Source organism: Lithobates pipiens, unplaced genomic scaffold (assembly GCF_037356315.1).
Source record: "Lithobates pipiens isolate NorthernLeopardFrog02 unplaced genomic scaffold, aLitPip1_a1.2 Scaffold_30, whole genome shotgun sequence".
NCBI classification, from domain to species: Eukaryota; Metazoa; Chordata; class Amphibia; order Anura; family Ranidae; genus Lithobates; species Lithobates pipiens.
Genome location: NW_027507791.1, coordinates 8,893,146 through 8,908,826, shown reverse-complemented (window position 1 = coordinate 8,908,826; position 15,681 = coordinate 8,893,146). Strand labels below are relative to the sequence as shown.

At 45.3% G+C, this 15,681-nt stretch overlaps 1 protein-coding gene across 3 annotated transcripts in view; it reads left to right on the top strand.

The window, feature by feature from the left end:
• The first annotated feature begins 1,438 nt into the window (after window positions 1-1,438).
• The window catches only part of TMEM63C (transmembrane protein 63C), a 54,790-nt gene continuing 40,547 nt past the window's right edge, over window positions 1,439-15,681 (top strand). For 2 of the 3 annotated variants that reach the window (XM_077463615.1, XM_077463613.1), the window contains exons 1-3: window positions 1,439-1,601; window positions 11,739-11,808; window positions 13,908-14,085. In XM_077463615.1, coding sequence (XP_077319741.1) covers window positions 13,915-14,085 — 171 coding nt within the window. In that variant the 5' untranslated portion in view covers window positions 1,439-1,601; window positions 11,739-11,808; window positions 13,908-13,914. Of the gene's footprint in view, window positions 1,602-1,654; window positions 1,758-11,738; window positions 11,809-13,907; window positions 14,086-15,681 lie in introns of those variants that run through there. The other variant, XM_077463614.1, reaches the window with a different exon arrangement.

The following is a 15,681-nucleotide window of genomic DNA, read 5'->3' as shown; positions in this document are numbered from 1 at the left end:
ATGGGGCTCTGGCCTTATAGATTCATTGATAGTAGCTGATCGGTAACTGAATAGCCCTCTTCCCTTATAGATAGATGGATGGTAGGTGCCTGGTCCTGAATAGCCCTCTTCCCCTGTAGATACACAAATGGTAGATGAATAGTCCCCTTCCCCTATAGATACACAGATGGTAGGTGATTAGTGCTATACCCCTATAGATACACAGATGGTAGGTGAATAGTGCTCTGTTCCTATATATACACAGATGGTAGGTGAATTGCGATCTGTCCTTATAGATATACAGATGGTAGGTAAATAGTACTCTGCCCTATAGGTACACAGATGGAAGGTGGCTAATGCTCTGTCCCTATATATACACAGATTGTAGGTGAATTGTGATCTGTCCCTATAGATACACAGATGGTAGGTGAATAGTGCTCTGCTCCTATAGATACACAGATGGTAGGTGAATAGTGCTCTGCCCCTATATATACACAGATGGTAGGTGAATGGTGCTCTGCTCCTATAGATACACAGATGGAAGGTGAATGGTGCTCTGCTCCTATAGATACACAGATGGTAGTTGAATGGTGTTCTGTCCCTATAGATACACAGATGGAAGGTGAATAGTGCTATGCCCCTATAGATACACAGATGGTAGGTGAATAGAGCTATCTCCCTATAGATACACAGATGGTAGGTGAATAGTGCTCTGCCCCTATAGATACACAGATGGTAGGTGAATAGTGCCCTCTCCCTATAGATACACAGATGGTAAGTGAATAGTGCCCTCTACCGATAGATACACAGATGGTAGGTGAATAGTGCTCGCTCTCCCTATAGATACACAGATGGTAGGTGAATAGTGCTCTGCTCCTATAGATACACAGATGGTAGGTGAATGGTGCTCTGCCCCTATAGATACACAGATGGTAGGTGAATAGTGCTCTGCCCCTATAGATACACAGATGGTAGGTGAATAGTGCTCTGCCCCTATAGATACACAGATGGTAGGTGAATAGTGCTCTGCCCCTATAGATACACAGATGGTAGGTGAATAGTGCTCTGCCTCTATAGATACACAGATGGTAGGTGAATAGTGCTCTGCTCCTATAGATACACAGATGGTAGGTGAATGGTTCTCTGCTCCTATAGATACACAGATGGTAGGTGAACGGTGCTCTGCTCCTATAGATACACAGATGGTAGGTGAATGGTGCTCTGCCCCTATAGATACACAGATGGTAGGTGAATAGTGCTCTGCCCCATAGATATGAGGACGGTAGGTGACCGGTGCTGGATATTTGGGCGGTAGGTGACCAGTGGCCCTATATTAATAGAGATGAGGACGGTAGGTGACCAGTAGTTGATAATCATCTGCTCCTATAGATTAATGGCCGGTAAGTGACAATTTGTCTAGTCACCCATAGCGGGTCATCACTCCCGGCGGTTGAACGTGGGGTCAGGGTAATGGGCACACCCCCTCCCCGCCCAGTGCCCGGCTTTACTGGTACCGGAGACATACGGGCACAGCTCCGCCCCGCCGGGCCGTACAATGCTGATGTCAGGAGGCGGTGCCCGATTCGGGTGATGTGTGTGCGGAGGATGCTGCGGCCCGACAGGTGAGATGGGGGGGGGGGGTCGTTTTATAACGGGGACCTTACCGTGTACCGGAGATCTCTTCTATATCGGAGAGATTGTTCCACTCCTAGATCCGGGTGTGCTGTGTTTATCTACAGGGAGGAGTGTGACCCGAAATCCGGGAGAAGAGATACAATGTAACCCTACGATGAGACACGGTGCATGCAGACAGGGTGTCATATGGGGTTTGTAGTGGTGTGGGGGTTGTAGTATCGGTGAGGTGTGATATTGGTGTGGTGGGGTGTAGTAATAATGGGTTAATATATTGGTGTTGTGGAGTGTAGTAGCTGTGCAGTATGGGGTGAAGTAGCCATGTAGTGTGGGGTGTAGTAGTGATGAGTGTAGTAGTGATGGGGTGTATTAGCCATGTAGTGTGGAGTGTAGTAGTGATGGGGTGTAGTAGTGATGGGGTGTAGTAGCCACATAGTGTGGGGTGTAGTATTGATGAGGTGTAGTAGTGATGAGTGTAGTAGTGATGGGGTGTAGTAGCCATGTAGTGTATACTGTGTAGTATTGGTGGTCCGTAGTATCGGTGCTCTTGTCTATAGTATTGGTGTGGTGGGGTGTAGTAATAATGGGTTATTATATTGGTGTTGTGGAGTGTAGTAGTTGTGCACTATGGGGTGAAGTAGCCATGTAGTGTGGGGTGTAGTAGTGATGAGTGTAGTAGTGATGGGGTGTAGTAACCATGTAGTGTGGGGTGTAGTATTGATGGGGTGTAGTAGTGATAGGTTGTAGTAACCATGTAGTGTGGGGTGTAGTATTGATGGGGTGTAGTAGTGATGAGTGTAGTAGTGATGGGGTGTAGTAACCATGTAGTGTGGGGTGTAGTATTGATGGGGTGTAGTAATGATGAGTGTAGTAGTGATGGGGTGTAGTAGCCATGTAGTGATGGGGTGTAGTAGTGATGGGGTGTAGTAGCCACGTAGTGTGGGGTGTAGTATTGATGAGGTGTAGTAGTGATGAGTGTAGTAGTGATGGGGTGTAGTAGCCATGTAGTGTATACTGTGTAGTATTGGTGGTCCGTAGCATCGGTGTTCTTGTCTATAGTATTGGTGTGGTGGGGTATAGTAATAATGGGTTATTATATTGGTGTTGTGGAGTGTAGTAGCTGTGCAGAATGGGGTGAAGTAGCCATGTAGTGCGGGGTGTAGTATTGATGGGGTGTAGTAGTGATGAGTGTAGTAGTGATGGGGTGTAGTAGCCATGTAGTGTGGGGTGTAGTATTGAGGAGGTGTAGTAGTGATGAGTGTAGTAGTGATGGGATGTAGTAGCCATGTAGTGTGTACTGTGTAGTATTGGTGGTCCGTAGTATCGGTGCTCTTGTCTATAGTATTGGTGTGATGGGGTGTAGTATTGGTGGTCCATAGTATCGGTTCGGTTGTCTATAGTATTGGTGGGGTGGGGTGTAGTATTGGTGGTCTGTAGTATCGGTGCGGTTGTCAATAGTATTAGTGTGTTAGGGTGCAGTATTAGTATTAGTGCACCGTAGTATTGGTGTGGTGGGGTGTAGTATTGGTGGTACGTAGTATCGGTGCAGTTGTCTATAGTATTGGTGTGGTGTAGTATTGGTGGTCCGTAGTATCGGTGCGGTTGTCTATAGTATTGGTGTGGTGTAATATTGGTGGTCCGTAGTATCAGTGCGGTTGTCTGTAGTATTGGTGTGTTGGGGTGCAGTGGTCCGTAGTATCGGTGCAGTTGTCTGTAGTATTGGTGTGGTGGGGTGTAGTATTGGTGGTCTGTAGTATCGGTGCAGTTGTCTATAGTATTGGTGGTCCGTAGTATCGGTGCGGTTGTCTATAGTATTGGTGTGGTGGGGTGTAGTATTGGTGGTCCGTAGTATCGGTGCGGTTGTCTATAGTATTGGCGTGGTGGGGTGTAGTATTGGTGGTCCGTAGTATCGGTGCGGTTGTCTATAGTATTGGCGTGGTGGGGTGTAGTATTGATGGTCCGTAGTATCGGTGCGGTTGTCTGTAATATTGGTGGTCCGTAGTATGGGTGCAGTTGTCTATAGTATTGGTGTGGTGGGGGTGTAGTATTGGTGGTCCGTAGTATCAGTGCAGTTGTCTGTAGTATTGGTGTGGTGGGGTGTAGTATTGGTGGTCTGTAGTATCGGTGCGATTGTCAATAGTATTAGTGTGTTGGGGTGCAGTATTAGTGCACCGTATTATTGGTGTGGTGGGGTGTAGTATTGGTGGTCCGTAGTATCGGTTCGGTTGTCTATAGTATTGGTGGGGTGGGGTGTAGTATTGGTGGTCTGTAGTATCGGTGCGATTGTCAATAGTATTAGTGTGTTGGGGTGCAGTATTAGTATTAGTGCACCGTATTATTGGTGTGGTGGGGTGTAGTATTGGTGGTCCGTAGTATCGGTGCGGTTGTCTATAGTATTAGTGTGGTGGGGTGTAGTATTGGTGGTCCGTAGTATCGGTGCGGTTGTCTATAGTATTAGTGTGGTGTAGTATTGGTGGTCCGTAGTATCGGTGCGGTTGTCTATAGTATTGGTGTGGTGGGGTGTAGTATTGGTGGTCCGTAGTATCGGTGCGGTTGTCTATAGTATTGGTGTGGTGGGGTGTAGTATTGGTGGTCCGTAGTATTGGTGCGGTTGTCTATAGTATTGGTGTGGTGTAATATTGGTGGTCCGTAGTATCAGTGCGGTTGTCTGTAGTATCGGTGCAGTTGTCTATAGTATTGGTGGTCCGTAGTATCGGTGCGGTTGTCTGTAGTATTGGTGTGGTGGGGTGTAGTATTGGTGGTCTGTAGTATCGGTGCAGTTGTCTATAGTATTGGTGGTCCGTAGTATCGGTGCGGTTGTCTATAGTATTGGTGTGGTGGGGTGCAGTATTAGTATTAGTGCACCGTAGTATTGGTGTGGTGGGGTATAGTATTGGTGGTCTGTAATATTGGTGTGGTGGTCTGTAGGGCCGAGACAACAAATCGATTAATCAATAATAAAATGATTATGAAAATAGTTGTCAAGTATTTTCATAATCGATTAGTTGGTCAGCCGATTAGCTGTCCTGCATACAGAATACATTCTTTTTTTAGAAATCAGGAAATACAGCACAGGTACAGCTCAGTACACCGTCCATACATGTCCAGTATGTGGACATGTATGGACTTGAGGAGGAGCAATGCCTCATGGGACATGTAGTCCAGGGAAGGAAGTGAGATTTTCTAAAGGCAGAAGTTTTTTTCTAATTTGTATTATTCACCTTGATTTTTTATTTTTTTTGCACCAACACCTTTACATTTGATTTTTTATACCATTATGACAGGTGATACAAAAAAAAGCATGCTGCTGCTACTAAACGCCTTATGCCGCGTACACACGACCGAACTGTTCGACAGCAAAGGTCCGACAGAACGAATCCGTCTGACAATTCGATTGTGTGTGGGCTTCATCGGACCTTTGCTGTCCAAAAATCTGACGGACTTTAGAAATAGAACATGTTTCAATTTTTTACGCCGGAATTTCGCCGGACCCAGTTCCTATTGAGAAATCCGTTCGTGTGTATGCTAGTCCAATGGACAAAAAACGACGCTAGGGCAGCTATTGGCTACTGGCTATGAACTTCCTTATTCTAGTCCGGTGGTACGTCATCACGTTCAAATGCGTCAGACTTTGGTGTGATTGTGTGTGGCCAAGTCCGTTCATTCGGAAAGTCTGTCGGAAGTCCGTCGGGATGATCATCAGACCTAGTCTGTCGAAAAGTCCAGTCATGTGTACGTAGCATTAAGCCTGGTTCACACCTATGCGTTTTTTTGGTGCCTTTTTTGCAGAAACGCACTACGAAATGTAATGTGTTTCTGCAAAAAAGCACCAAAAAAACGCATGGTTTCCTATGGGGCACGTTCACATCCATGCTTTTGGAAAAGGTCAAGGACTTTTTTCGACACAAAACGGTGCTTTATTTGCTCTTTTGGTTCAATGGACTTCAACGGAGAAGCGGCAGAAAAGCATGTAGTGTGTTTTTGCTGTGATTTGGATTTTTTTTGTACTTCTGAAGTCACAACTTGTACCCCCCACACTACACTGTGTGCCCTTCACATCACACCTTGTATTCCTCAAGTCACAACCTGTACCCCCACACTACACTCTGTGCCCTCTACACCACACCTTGTATTCCTCAAGTCACAACCTGTACCCCCACACACTACACTCTGTGCCCTCTACACCACACCTTGTATTCCTCAAGTTACAACCTGTACCCCCACACTACACCCTGTGCCCTCTACACCACACCTTGTATTCCTCAAGTCACAACCTGTACCCCCACACACTACACTCTGTGCCCTCTACACCACATCTTGTATTCCTCAAGTCACAACCTGTACCCATACACTATACTCTGTGCCCTCTATACCACACCTTGTATTCCCCAAGTCACAACCTGTACCCCCACACTACACTCTGTGCCCTCTACACCACACCTTGTATTCCCCAAGTCACAACTTGTACCCCCACACTACACTGTGTGCCCTTCACACCACACCTTGTATTCCTCAAGCCACAACCTATACCCCCACACTACACTCTGTGCTCTCTATACCACACCTTGTATTCCTCAAGTCACAACCTGTACCCCCACACTACACTCTGTGCCCTTCACACCTCACCTTGTATTCCTCAAGTCACAACCTATACCCCCACACACTACACTCTGTGCCCTCTACACCACACCTTGTATTCCTCAAGTCACAACCTGTACCCCCACACACTACACTCTGTGCCCTCTACACCACACCTTGTATTCCTCAAGTCACAACCTGTACCCCCACACTACACTCTGTGCCCTTCACACCACACCTTGTATTCCTCAAGTCACAACCTATACCCCCACACACTACACTCTGTGCCCTCTACACCACACCTTGTATTCCTCAAGTCACAACCTGTACCCCCACACACTACACTCTGTGCTCTCTACACCACACCTTGTATTCCCCAAGTCACAACTTGTACCCCCACACTACACTCTGTGCCCTCTACACCACACCTTGTATTCCTCAAGTCACAACCTGTACCCCCACACTACACCCTGTGCCCTCTACACCACACCTTGTATTCCTCAAGTCACAACCTGTACCCCCACACACTACACTCTGTGCCCTCTACACCACACCTTGTATTCCTCAAGTCACAACTTGTACCCCCCCCCCCCACTACACTCTGTGCCCTTTACACCACATCTTGTATTCCTCAAGTTACAACCTGTACCCGTACACTATACTCTGTGCCCTCTACACCACACCTTGTATTCCCCAAGTCACAACCTGCACCCCCACACTACACTCTGTGCCCTCTACATCACACCTTGTATTCCCCAAGTCACAACTTGTACCCCCACACTACACCCTGTACCCTCTACACCACACCTTGTATTCCTCAAGTCACAACTTTTACCCCCAAACTACACTCTGTGCCCTCCATCCACACCACACCTTGGATTCCTGAAGTCACAACCTGTACCCCCCACTACCCTCTGTGCCCTCCATCCACACCATACCTTGTATTCCTCAAGTCACAACCTGTACCCCCAAACTACACTTAATCTGCCCAACAACAAATTGGCCAAAAAAAAGCATAAAAAATGCAAATTGCAGCAAAATCATGTGTGCCAAAATGCACAGCAAAAATGGATCAAAAGCAAACTGCATAGGTGTGAACCGAGCCTTATGCTGACCATAAATGTATCGATTTTCAGGGGCGAGTTTTCATACGAAAAATTGTTGTATATTCGCTTAAGGAAAGAATGTCATTTGAAAATTTCACTTGCTTTTAACATTCAGTTTTAAAATGAACGAAAAACCACACACATGGGCTGAGAATTCTTTTGACCAAGAAGTTTTCTATTCTGCTCCTTCTAATCTTCCCGTCACTGTGGTCGAAAACGAAAGGCGATTTGACCCCACTAACGATTGGAAAATTTAATGAACGTTCTTAAACTGAACATTTTGTTTTTTTAAAGAAAACATTGCTTTTGTATGGGCAGCATACAGCTTTCACAGCATAGACAAGGAAGTCTCATACATAATATATTACAGTTCTGTCTAAAAAAACAAAAAAGTCTTTCATTTTTTCTTTAAATAAAAAATTTGATCTCTGAGTCTGATCATATTTACTAGATTCAACTTCTAATAGTATATACAGTATATCTCTTCTAATAGTATATACCGTATATCTCTTCTAATAGTATATACCGTATCTCTTCTGTCTGTTATTCTCAGAGTAGTTTAGAGATTTTGCTCCCTAACCATATAGTTGGTTACTTATATTTACCACTGCATAGAGATATTTAAGAATTAATTGCCTTTTTTTAAAACTTTACATATTAAAGCGGAGGGCCACCCTTAAAAAAAAAAAAATGACATAAAAAAAAAAATGACATAAAATTGTTCCTAAAAATCTGAAAAAAAAACGCCATTTCCTACACTGCAGTGATCTTAAAGGGGTTGTAAAGGTTCGTTTTTTATTTTCCAAATAGGTTCCTTTAAGCTAGTGCATTGTTGGTTCACTTATCTTTTCCTTTGATTTCCCTTCTAAATGTTTTTTTTTCTTTGTCTGAATTTCTCACTTCCTGTTCCTCCTCAGTAAGCTGTTCAGTAAGCTGTTCTGGCTGACTAACCACCGCTCGGATGATGGTGAGAAGTTTACTGAGGAGAAACAGGAAGTGAGCTATTCAGACAAAGAAAAAAAACATTTAGAAGGGAAATCGAAGGAAAAGGTAAGTGAACCAACAATGCACTAGCTTAAAGGAACCTATGTAGAAAATAAAAAATTAACCTTTACAACCCCTTTAAGTCTTCTCCTCCTCGCATTGTCTTCTGGGGAATGAGACACGCTGTGTTCTGGGAACTGTGTATGTCCCAGAACACAGCTGGCCATTCACAAAGTGCGAGCGACTCGCACATGCGCAGTACGAAACGGGCAGTGAAGCCGCAAGGCTCCACTGCCTGTTTCCCTTAGAATGGCGGCACTGGGACCCGAGAGCCGAGGGACGGGTCTGCCTCGGGCGGCCGACATCGCGGGCACCCTGGACAGGTAACTGTGCTTATTAAAAATCAGCAGCTACAGTATTTGTAGCTGCTGACTTTAAAAAAAAATAAAAAAAATTGTTTTAAAAAATAAAATAAAATTTGATCACTTTTATTGCTGTAAATATCCCTTGTGACAGTAATAGATGGTGACGGGTACTCTTTATGGAGGGATCCCATACGGCTTTGTTCCAGTTCCTCCCCTGCAGCCAGAGGCATCGGATCTCGAATTGGTGCTCCCGATTGAGCGGGAGCACCGGTAACAGCGGTGGGAGGCGGCGGGAAGGGGGGACGTCCCCTCCCGCTCCTCCGGCATAACAACCGAGTGGCTTTTAGCTGCTTCGGTTATTATGGCTGGATAGCCAATCGCCCGCTGGAAAAAACGGTACCGGGATGATGCCTGCAGGTGCGGGTACGCAGATCTGCGTACGCTCGGCGGGAATGGGTTAAGGTTATTAAGGTTATTAAGAGTTGAAGCTGTTATAGTTGAAAAGTAAGGTTGCACCAATACCGATACTAGTATTGGTCCGACAGTCTTCCCGACGGACTTTCGGCGGACTTCCGATGGACTTTCCGAACGAACAGACTTGGCCACACACAATCACACCAAAGTCCGACGGATTCAAACATGATGACGTACGACCAGACTAGAATAAGGAAGTTCATAGCCAGTAGCCAATAGCTGCCCTAGCGTCGGTTTTCATCCGTCGGACCAGCATACGGACGAACTGAGTTTTCTACCAGACTCGAGTCCGTCGGAAAGATTTGAAACATGTTTTAAATCTAAAGTCCGTCTGATTTTTAGACAGCAGAGGTCCCATGAAGCCCACACACAATGGAATTGTCTGGCGGTTTCGTTCCGTTGAACCTTTGCTGTCAAAGTCCGGTCGTGTGTACACAACATAAGTTTTCCCTAGTATTAAGTTTGGCCTTGCTGGTTAATTTCTTAAAGTGGAGTTCCACCCCCCCAAATTTTTTTTTATTAATGTACATAAAAAAAAAACAAAAAAAAAACATTTGGAGAAATTCCTTTTTTTACTCACCTCTAAATGCCTGTTGCTAGGGGGTCGCTTGTAGTCTGCCTCCTTCAGCGTCTGTGCTCTTGATGTCACTTCTCTTTGCGCAGGAAGGGTGATCAGCTCTCCCCCCTCCATCTAGGCAGTTATCTGAGACAAGTCACAGGTCCCAGATGACTGCGCGGCCAACCACGGCGTGCGGCGTGGCTTGCGCATGTGCAGTAGGTGCACAGCTGGGCGCCCACAGTTACAATGCCGGCGCCGCCGAGCGGAGGGGGAGATGAGCGGGGCATCGATCCCCCGCATCGCTGGACCCTGGGATAGGTAAGTGTCTGATTATTAAAAGTCAGCAGCTGCACTATTTGTAGCTGCTGTCCAAACAAAAGAACTCGCTGCTCCAGGTGAGACAGGAAGCCTAATGATATCACGGGGGCCCGCCACGGCTCGCCTCAGTATACGATCAACACTGAAGAAATGGCTTCATTCCAAGATCCATCAAAATTCTTGTTTAATAAAGAACATCCCAAGTGTTACAGACAGTACAAATGCTAGACGTGTTTCACACACTAACAGGTGTGCTTATTCATGAATAAGCACACTTGTTAGTGTGTGAAACGTGTCTACCATTTGTACTGTCTGTAACACTTGGGATGTTGTTTATTAAACAAGAATTTTGATGCATCTTGGAGTGCAGCCATTTCTTCTGTGTTGATTTGTAGCTGCTGACTTTTATTTTATTTTTTTTTAAAAGGAACTCCGCTTTAAATAAGGATGCTGAACCTCTGAAGATCTTTGATAACTTTCTTATTATTTAGGTAGGTCTCCACTCCTCAGAGGTTGTCTGCTCCGGATTACACCATGTCAGTGGGGAAAAGTGCTCGCTGTGTCACCTTGTGTAGGTAATTCAGTAAACACAGAGCCCACCAAGGCCCATCCTGGGCACTCTGAGGGTCCAGTTTCACCTAGACAGAGTGATGGGGCAAGCACGCCGTAAAAGCAGCAGATGGTAATGGGGGGGGGGGCAGGTCAGGTTTTGCTTCGGGGCCCACAAGCTTCAAGCTACGCCTCTGGTCACATGACATTAAAAAAAATTATTGTAATCTGTATTGGTGAGTACTTGAAAAAAGTATTGGTACTGGTGCAACCCTATTGCAAAGGGTGGGCCAACTCAATATTGAACCCTACGGACTAAGACTGAGATGCCAATAAAATTCATGTGTGTGTAAAGGCAGGCGTCCCAATACCTTTGGTAATATAGTGTATGACTGGATAATGTGAGCCCCACCAGGGCCACGTACTACAAAGTGGAAAATGGCAACTAGGACTGACTGAGATTTTGCTCCTTTACCATATAGTTGGTTATTTATATTTACCACTGCAAAGATATTTAAGAATAAATTGCCTTTTTTTTTTAAACTTTACATATTAACTAAATTATACACCACAATTTTTTTAAGGTTATTATCCGATTATTCAAAAAACAATAATCGGCCAACTAATCGATTATGAAAATAATCATTAGTTGCAAATCTAGTGGTCTGTAGTATTTGTGTGGTTGTCTAAAGTATTGGTGTGTTGGGTTGCAATATTAGTGGGCTATAGTGTTGATGTGGTAGGGTGTAGTAGTCATGCCGTTTGGGGTGTAGTAGTGGTGGGGTGTAGTATTGGTTTGGTTGGGTGTAGTATTAGTTGTGTTGGGTGTAGTATTGGTGTGGTGGGATCTTTTTGGTGCGGTGGTTTTGTATTGGTATGGTCGACTGTAGTATTGGTTTGGTGTGGTGTAGCAACCATGAAGTGGGAAGGTAGTGTAGGGTTGTACTGTGTGATGTAGGATGTAGTATATGGTGTGGTGTAGATTGGGGTGTAGTACCAGTGTAGTGTGGGATGTTGGATTTGGGGTATACTGAGTGGTGTAGTAGTATGTCATATGCATTGGGGCCTACAAAGGAGTATACTATGTGTTGCAGAAGGGGTGTGGTGGGTTTTGTAGTAGGTGTATACTGTATGTTAATATAGAGGTGTAGTATGTGTAGTCTGATGTACAGTTGTTTTGCTTTTCTCTAACAGAGCATTGTGGGTACTTCTGAGTTCAGAGGTCATGAGGAGACCACCTAGCTGATCAGCTTAACAAGACCAGGTAATGATATCTTGCACTGTGATGGTGTACAGCACAACCAACTACTTTCTTATTTCAGCTCTAAACACCCGATGCCTAAATCATCAGCCTCAAAGAGCAATGTACAGTAGGTGTGGATTACCGACACCAATCAGGTTTCTTATATAGTTAGACCTCCACAGGATAGATAACAAATAGCACCTGATTGGTTACCATGAGTTAGCGCTCTGTCTTTCTACTCATATCAGGTCAGTTACAACTCCTTAAGATTGGGATGACCTTCTCACCTAGATCAAAAATATCCCCCTGTGTCCCTCTGGATGGACCCCTCTCTTTGTGACATACTCACCCAAAACTCACCCAAGCCATATCCTTCTCTCTGTGACCCAGTTGCTCTGACTTGGATCATACCCTTCTCTCTGTGACTACTTTACCCAAAACACACTCTTCCCTCTCCCCAGCCCTCATCCAGATCATATCCTTCCCCACACCTCATCCCTCACCCCTCATTAAGAACATTCCACCCCTTCTGTAAACTGCATCCCTTCACCCATACCTAGGGTGACCTCCTCACACAGATCATATCCTTTTTATTTATGGCCTCCTTTGCCCTTGTCCAGATAATACTCTTTCTTCTGTGACCCCCCCTACCCTTATCTCTGTGGCTTCCTCAATCTGCACCTGCATCATACTGTTCCCATTGTGATCACCTCACCCAGATTACACCCTTTCCCCTGTGACCTCCTCACCCCACACCTAGATCATACCCTTCCCTCTGTGACCTCCTCACCCCACACCTAGATCATACCCTTCCCTCTGTGACCTCCTCACCCCACACCTAGATCATACCCTTCCCTCTGTGACCTCCTCACCCCACACCTAGATCATACCCTTCCCTCTGTGACCTCCTCACCCCACACCTAGATCATACCCTTCCCTCTGTGACCTCCTCACCCCACACCTAGATCATACCCTTCCCTCTGTGACCTCCTCACCCCACACCTAGATCATACCCTTCCCTCTGTGACCTGCTCATTTAGATCATACATTTCCCTCTGTGACCTCCTTACCCAGATCATACATTTCCCCTTGTGACCTCCTGATCCAGTATCTACCCTTTCCTTTGTGACCTCCACTCTTCATCCAGGTGATACATTTTCCTCTGTGACCTCTTCATCTGGATCATACCCTTCCCACATTGACCTCCTTAACTCCAACATACCCTTTCTTCTGTTTGCTCTGTTCTTCTGTGACCTCCTCGTGTGGATTGTACCCTTCCCTGTGTGACCACCTCACCCCAATCATATGTTTTTCTCTGTGATCTCCTCACCTGGCTCATACCCTTCCCTCTGTGACCTCCTTACACTTCGTCCAGATTATACCCTTTCCTTTCTGACCTCATCATCCAGATCACACCCTTCCCTCTGTGACCTCCTCACATTTCACCCAGATATCACCCTTCCCCCTGTGACCTCCTCACCCAGGTCATACCCTTCCCCTGTGACATCTTCAAGCTTTATCCAGGTCATACATTTTCCTCTGTGACCTTCTCACCTGGATCATACCCTTCCCACGTTGATCTGGTTAACCCCAACATACCCTTTCCACTGTTCTTCTGTAACCCCCTTGCGTGGATTATACCATTTCCTATGTAACAACCTCATCTGATCATATGTTTTTCTTTGTGACCTCCTCACCTGGCTCATACACTTCCGTCTTTGATGTCCTCATCCCTCGCCCATATCATATCCTACCCTCTGACTCCCTCATCCTTCACCTGCATCATACCCTCTCCTCTGTGAGCTGTGAGCTCCTCATCCACATCATACCCTGCTGTTTGTCACCTACTCACCCCTCACCCAGTCCCTGTGTTACTACCCATTGTTTCACCTGAGATCATCCCTAAACACCCCGAGAACATCCATTCCACTCCCTTGTGAAGAATGGGGGAGAGACATTGTAGGACAAAAAAATGCCCCAGTCAAACATGAATTATTTCAGAATGGCCAAACAGATAACAACCAATCTTATCTCACTGGTCTGCAATCCTGAAATGTCATCAGTTTATGTGTGTTACTGGTCTTGGTGCTCCCTATAACATCATATGGTGTGTTTTACAGTGGCAATATGGATGCCTTCTCTGAGACATTCACCTACGTAGAGCCCCTGGTGACGGAGGAGCCTCCAGAAAATGGGACAGACCAGTGTTACAGTGCCCGTTCACACAGCACGGTGCTTCAGGGCCTGCCATTCGGAGGAGTCCCCACCGTTCTCGCCATCAACTTTCTTGCCTGGCTGGTATGGAGGTTTTGTGTGAGGGACCGGGGGGGGGGGGTGGGAAGGATGTGGGTAGAAATTTCTTTTGGGGGGGGACATTATAAGGGCTGCTGCTATCATATTGCATATCTGGTGTATCTGTATTTTGAGATATTTGGATATTATATGAGTATGTTCGTGATAACGGTATTTGATGTATTTGCTGATATACAGCATATAGCTAAACGTTTGTATACCCCTAACCATCACACTTATATGAGCTTGTTGAAAGTCCAATTCCAAGTCCATGCACATTAGTATGGCATTGTTCCCACTATAACAGACTTTTCACAGGAGTTTGAGTGCCTGTGAGAATTTGTGGCCATTTGTGAGGTCAGGTACTGAAGTTAGATGAGAAGACATCCAAAGGTGTTCAGTAGGGTTGAGGTCAGAGCTTAGCCAAACTGGTCAAACCAGGGCTTTATGGAGCTGGCTTTGTACACAAGGCCCCAATCATGCTGGAAATAAAAAGGGCCTTCTCCAAACTGTTACCACAAGGTTGAAAGCGCATAGTTGTCTAAAATATCTTTGTGTGTTGGGGGTCATCTTCGTATGCTTTGCCACAGTATAGTGTAGATGGATTTGACAGTGTTAAGGCCCGTACACACGATGCGAAATTCGGATGGAAAAATTCATACGACGAGCTGTTTGCCGATTTTCGGATCGTTAGTACGGTGCTTTCAACAGCTGATTTTGCTTTTTTTGTCACATTTGAACTCAACGTCCCATTTTCGTTTCATTGGTACGGCTTTCATAGGAAAAAAAAATGTAAGAGCAAGACTATGTGTGCTCAGAAACGAAAGAATACATACAAAACTATTCAACACATTACGTCACTTCCGACATTTTATTCTGTTGTACGAAAAGTAACCTCTTCACTTTCTACACTTGACTAGCATGCCATAAAAAAACGGACGTTCGGTTGTCTGAAAATCTAATCGTGTGTACGAGGTTTTATGTCCTGTACACACGGTCTGAAATTCCGATGGAAAAAGTCTGATCGTATTATGTTGTCGGAAAATCTGATCGTGTGTGGACTCTATCGGACTTTTTCTGTTGGATTTTCCAACGCTCAAAGTTTGAGAGCAGGATCTAAAATTTTCCGAAAACAAAATCCGATCACATAATTTCCGATCGTGTGTAGACAGATCCGATGGACAAAGTGCCACGCATGCTCAAAATAAACTAAGAGACGAAAGCTATTGGCTACCGGCCCATTTATAGTCCCGACGTACATGTTTTACGTCACCTCGTTCAGAATGATCGGATTTTCCAACAACTTTGTGCGACCGTGTGTATGCAACACAAGTTTCAGATGAAATCTGTCGGTAAAAATCAGTGGATTTTGTGGTCGGAATGTCCGACCGTGTGTACAGGGCATAAGAGGCTTTCCTGGTATTACAGAATATGCTGGTATAGAAAGGTACGTTGGTATTGGAGAGTACACTGGAATTAGAGGGTGTGCTGGTATTGGAGGGAACGCTGGTATTAGAAGATATGCTGGTATTGGAGGGTACATTGGTATAAGAGAGTATACTATTATTGGAGAGTATGCTGTTATCAGAGAGTATGCTAGAA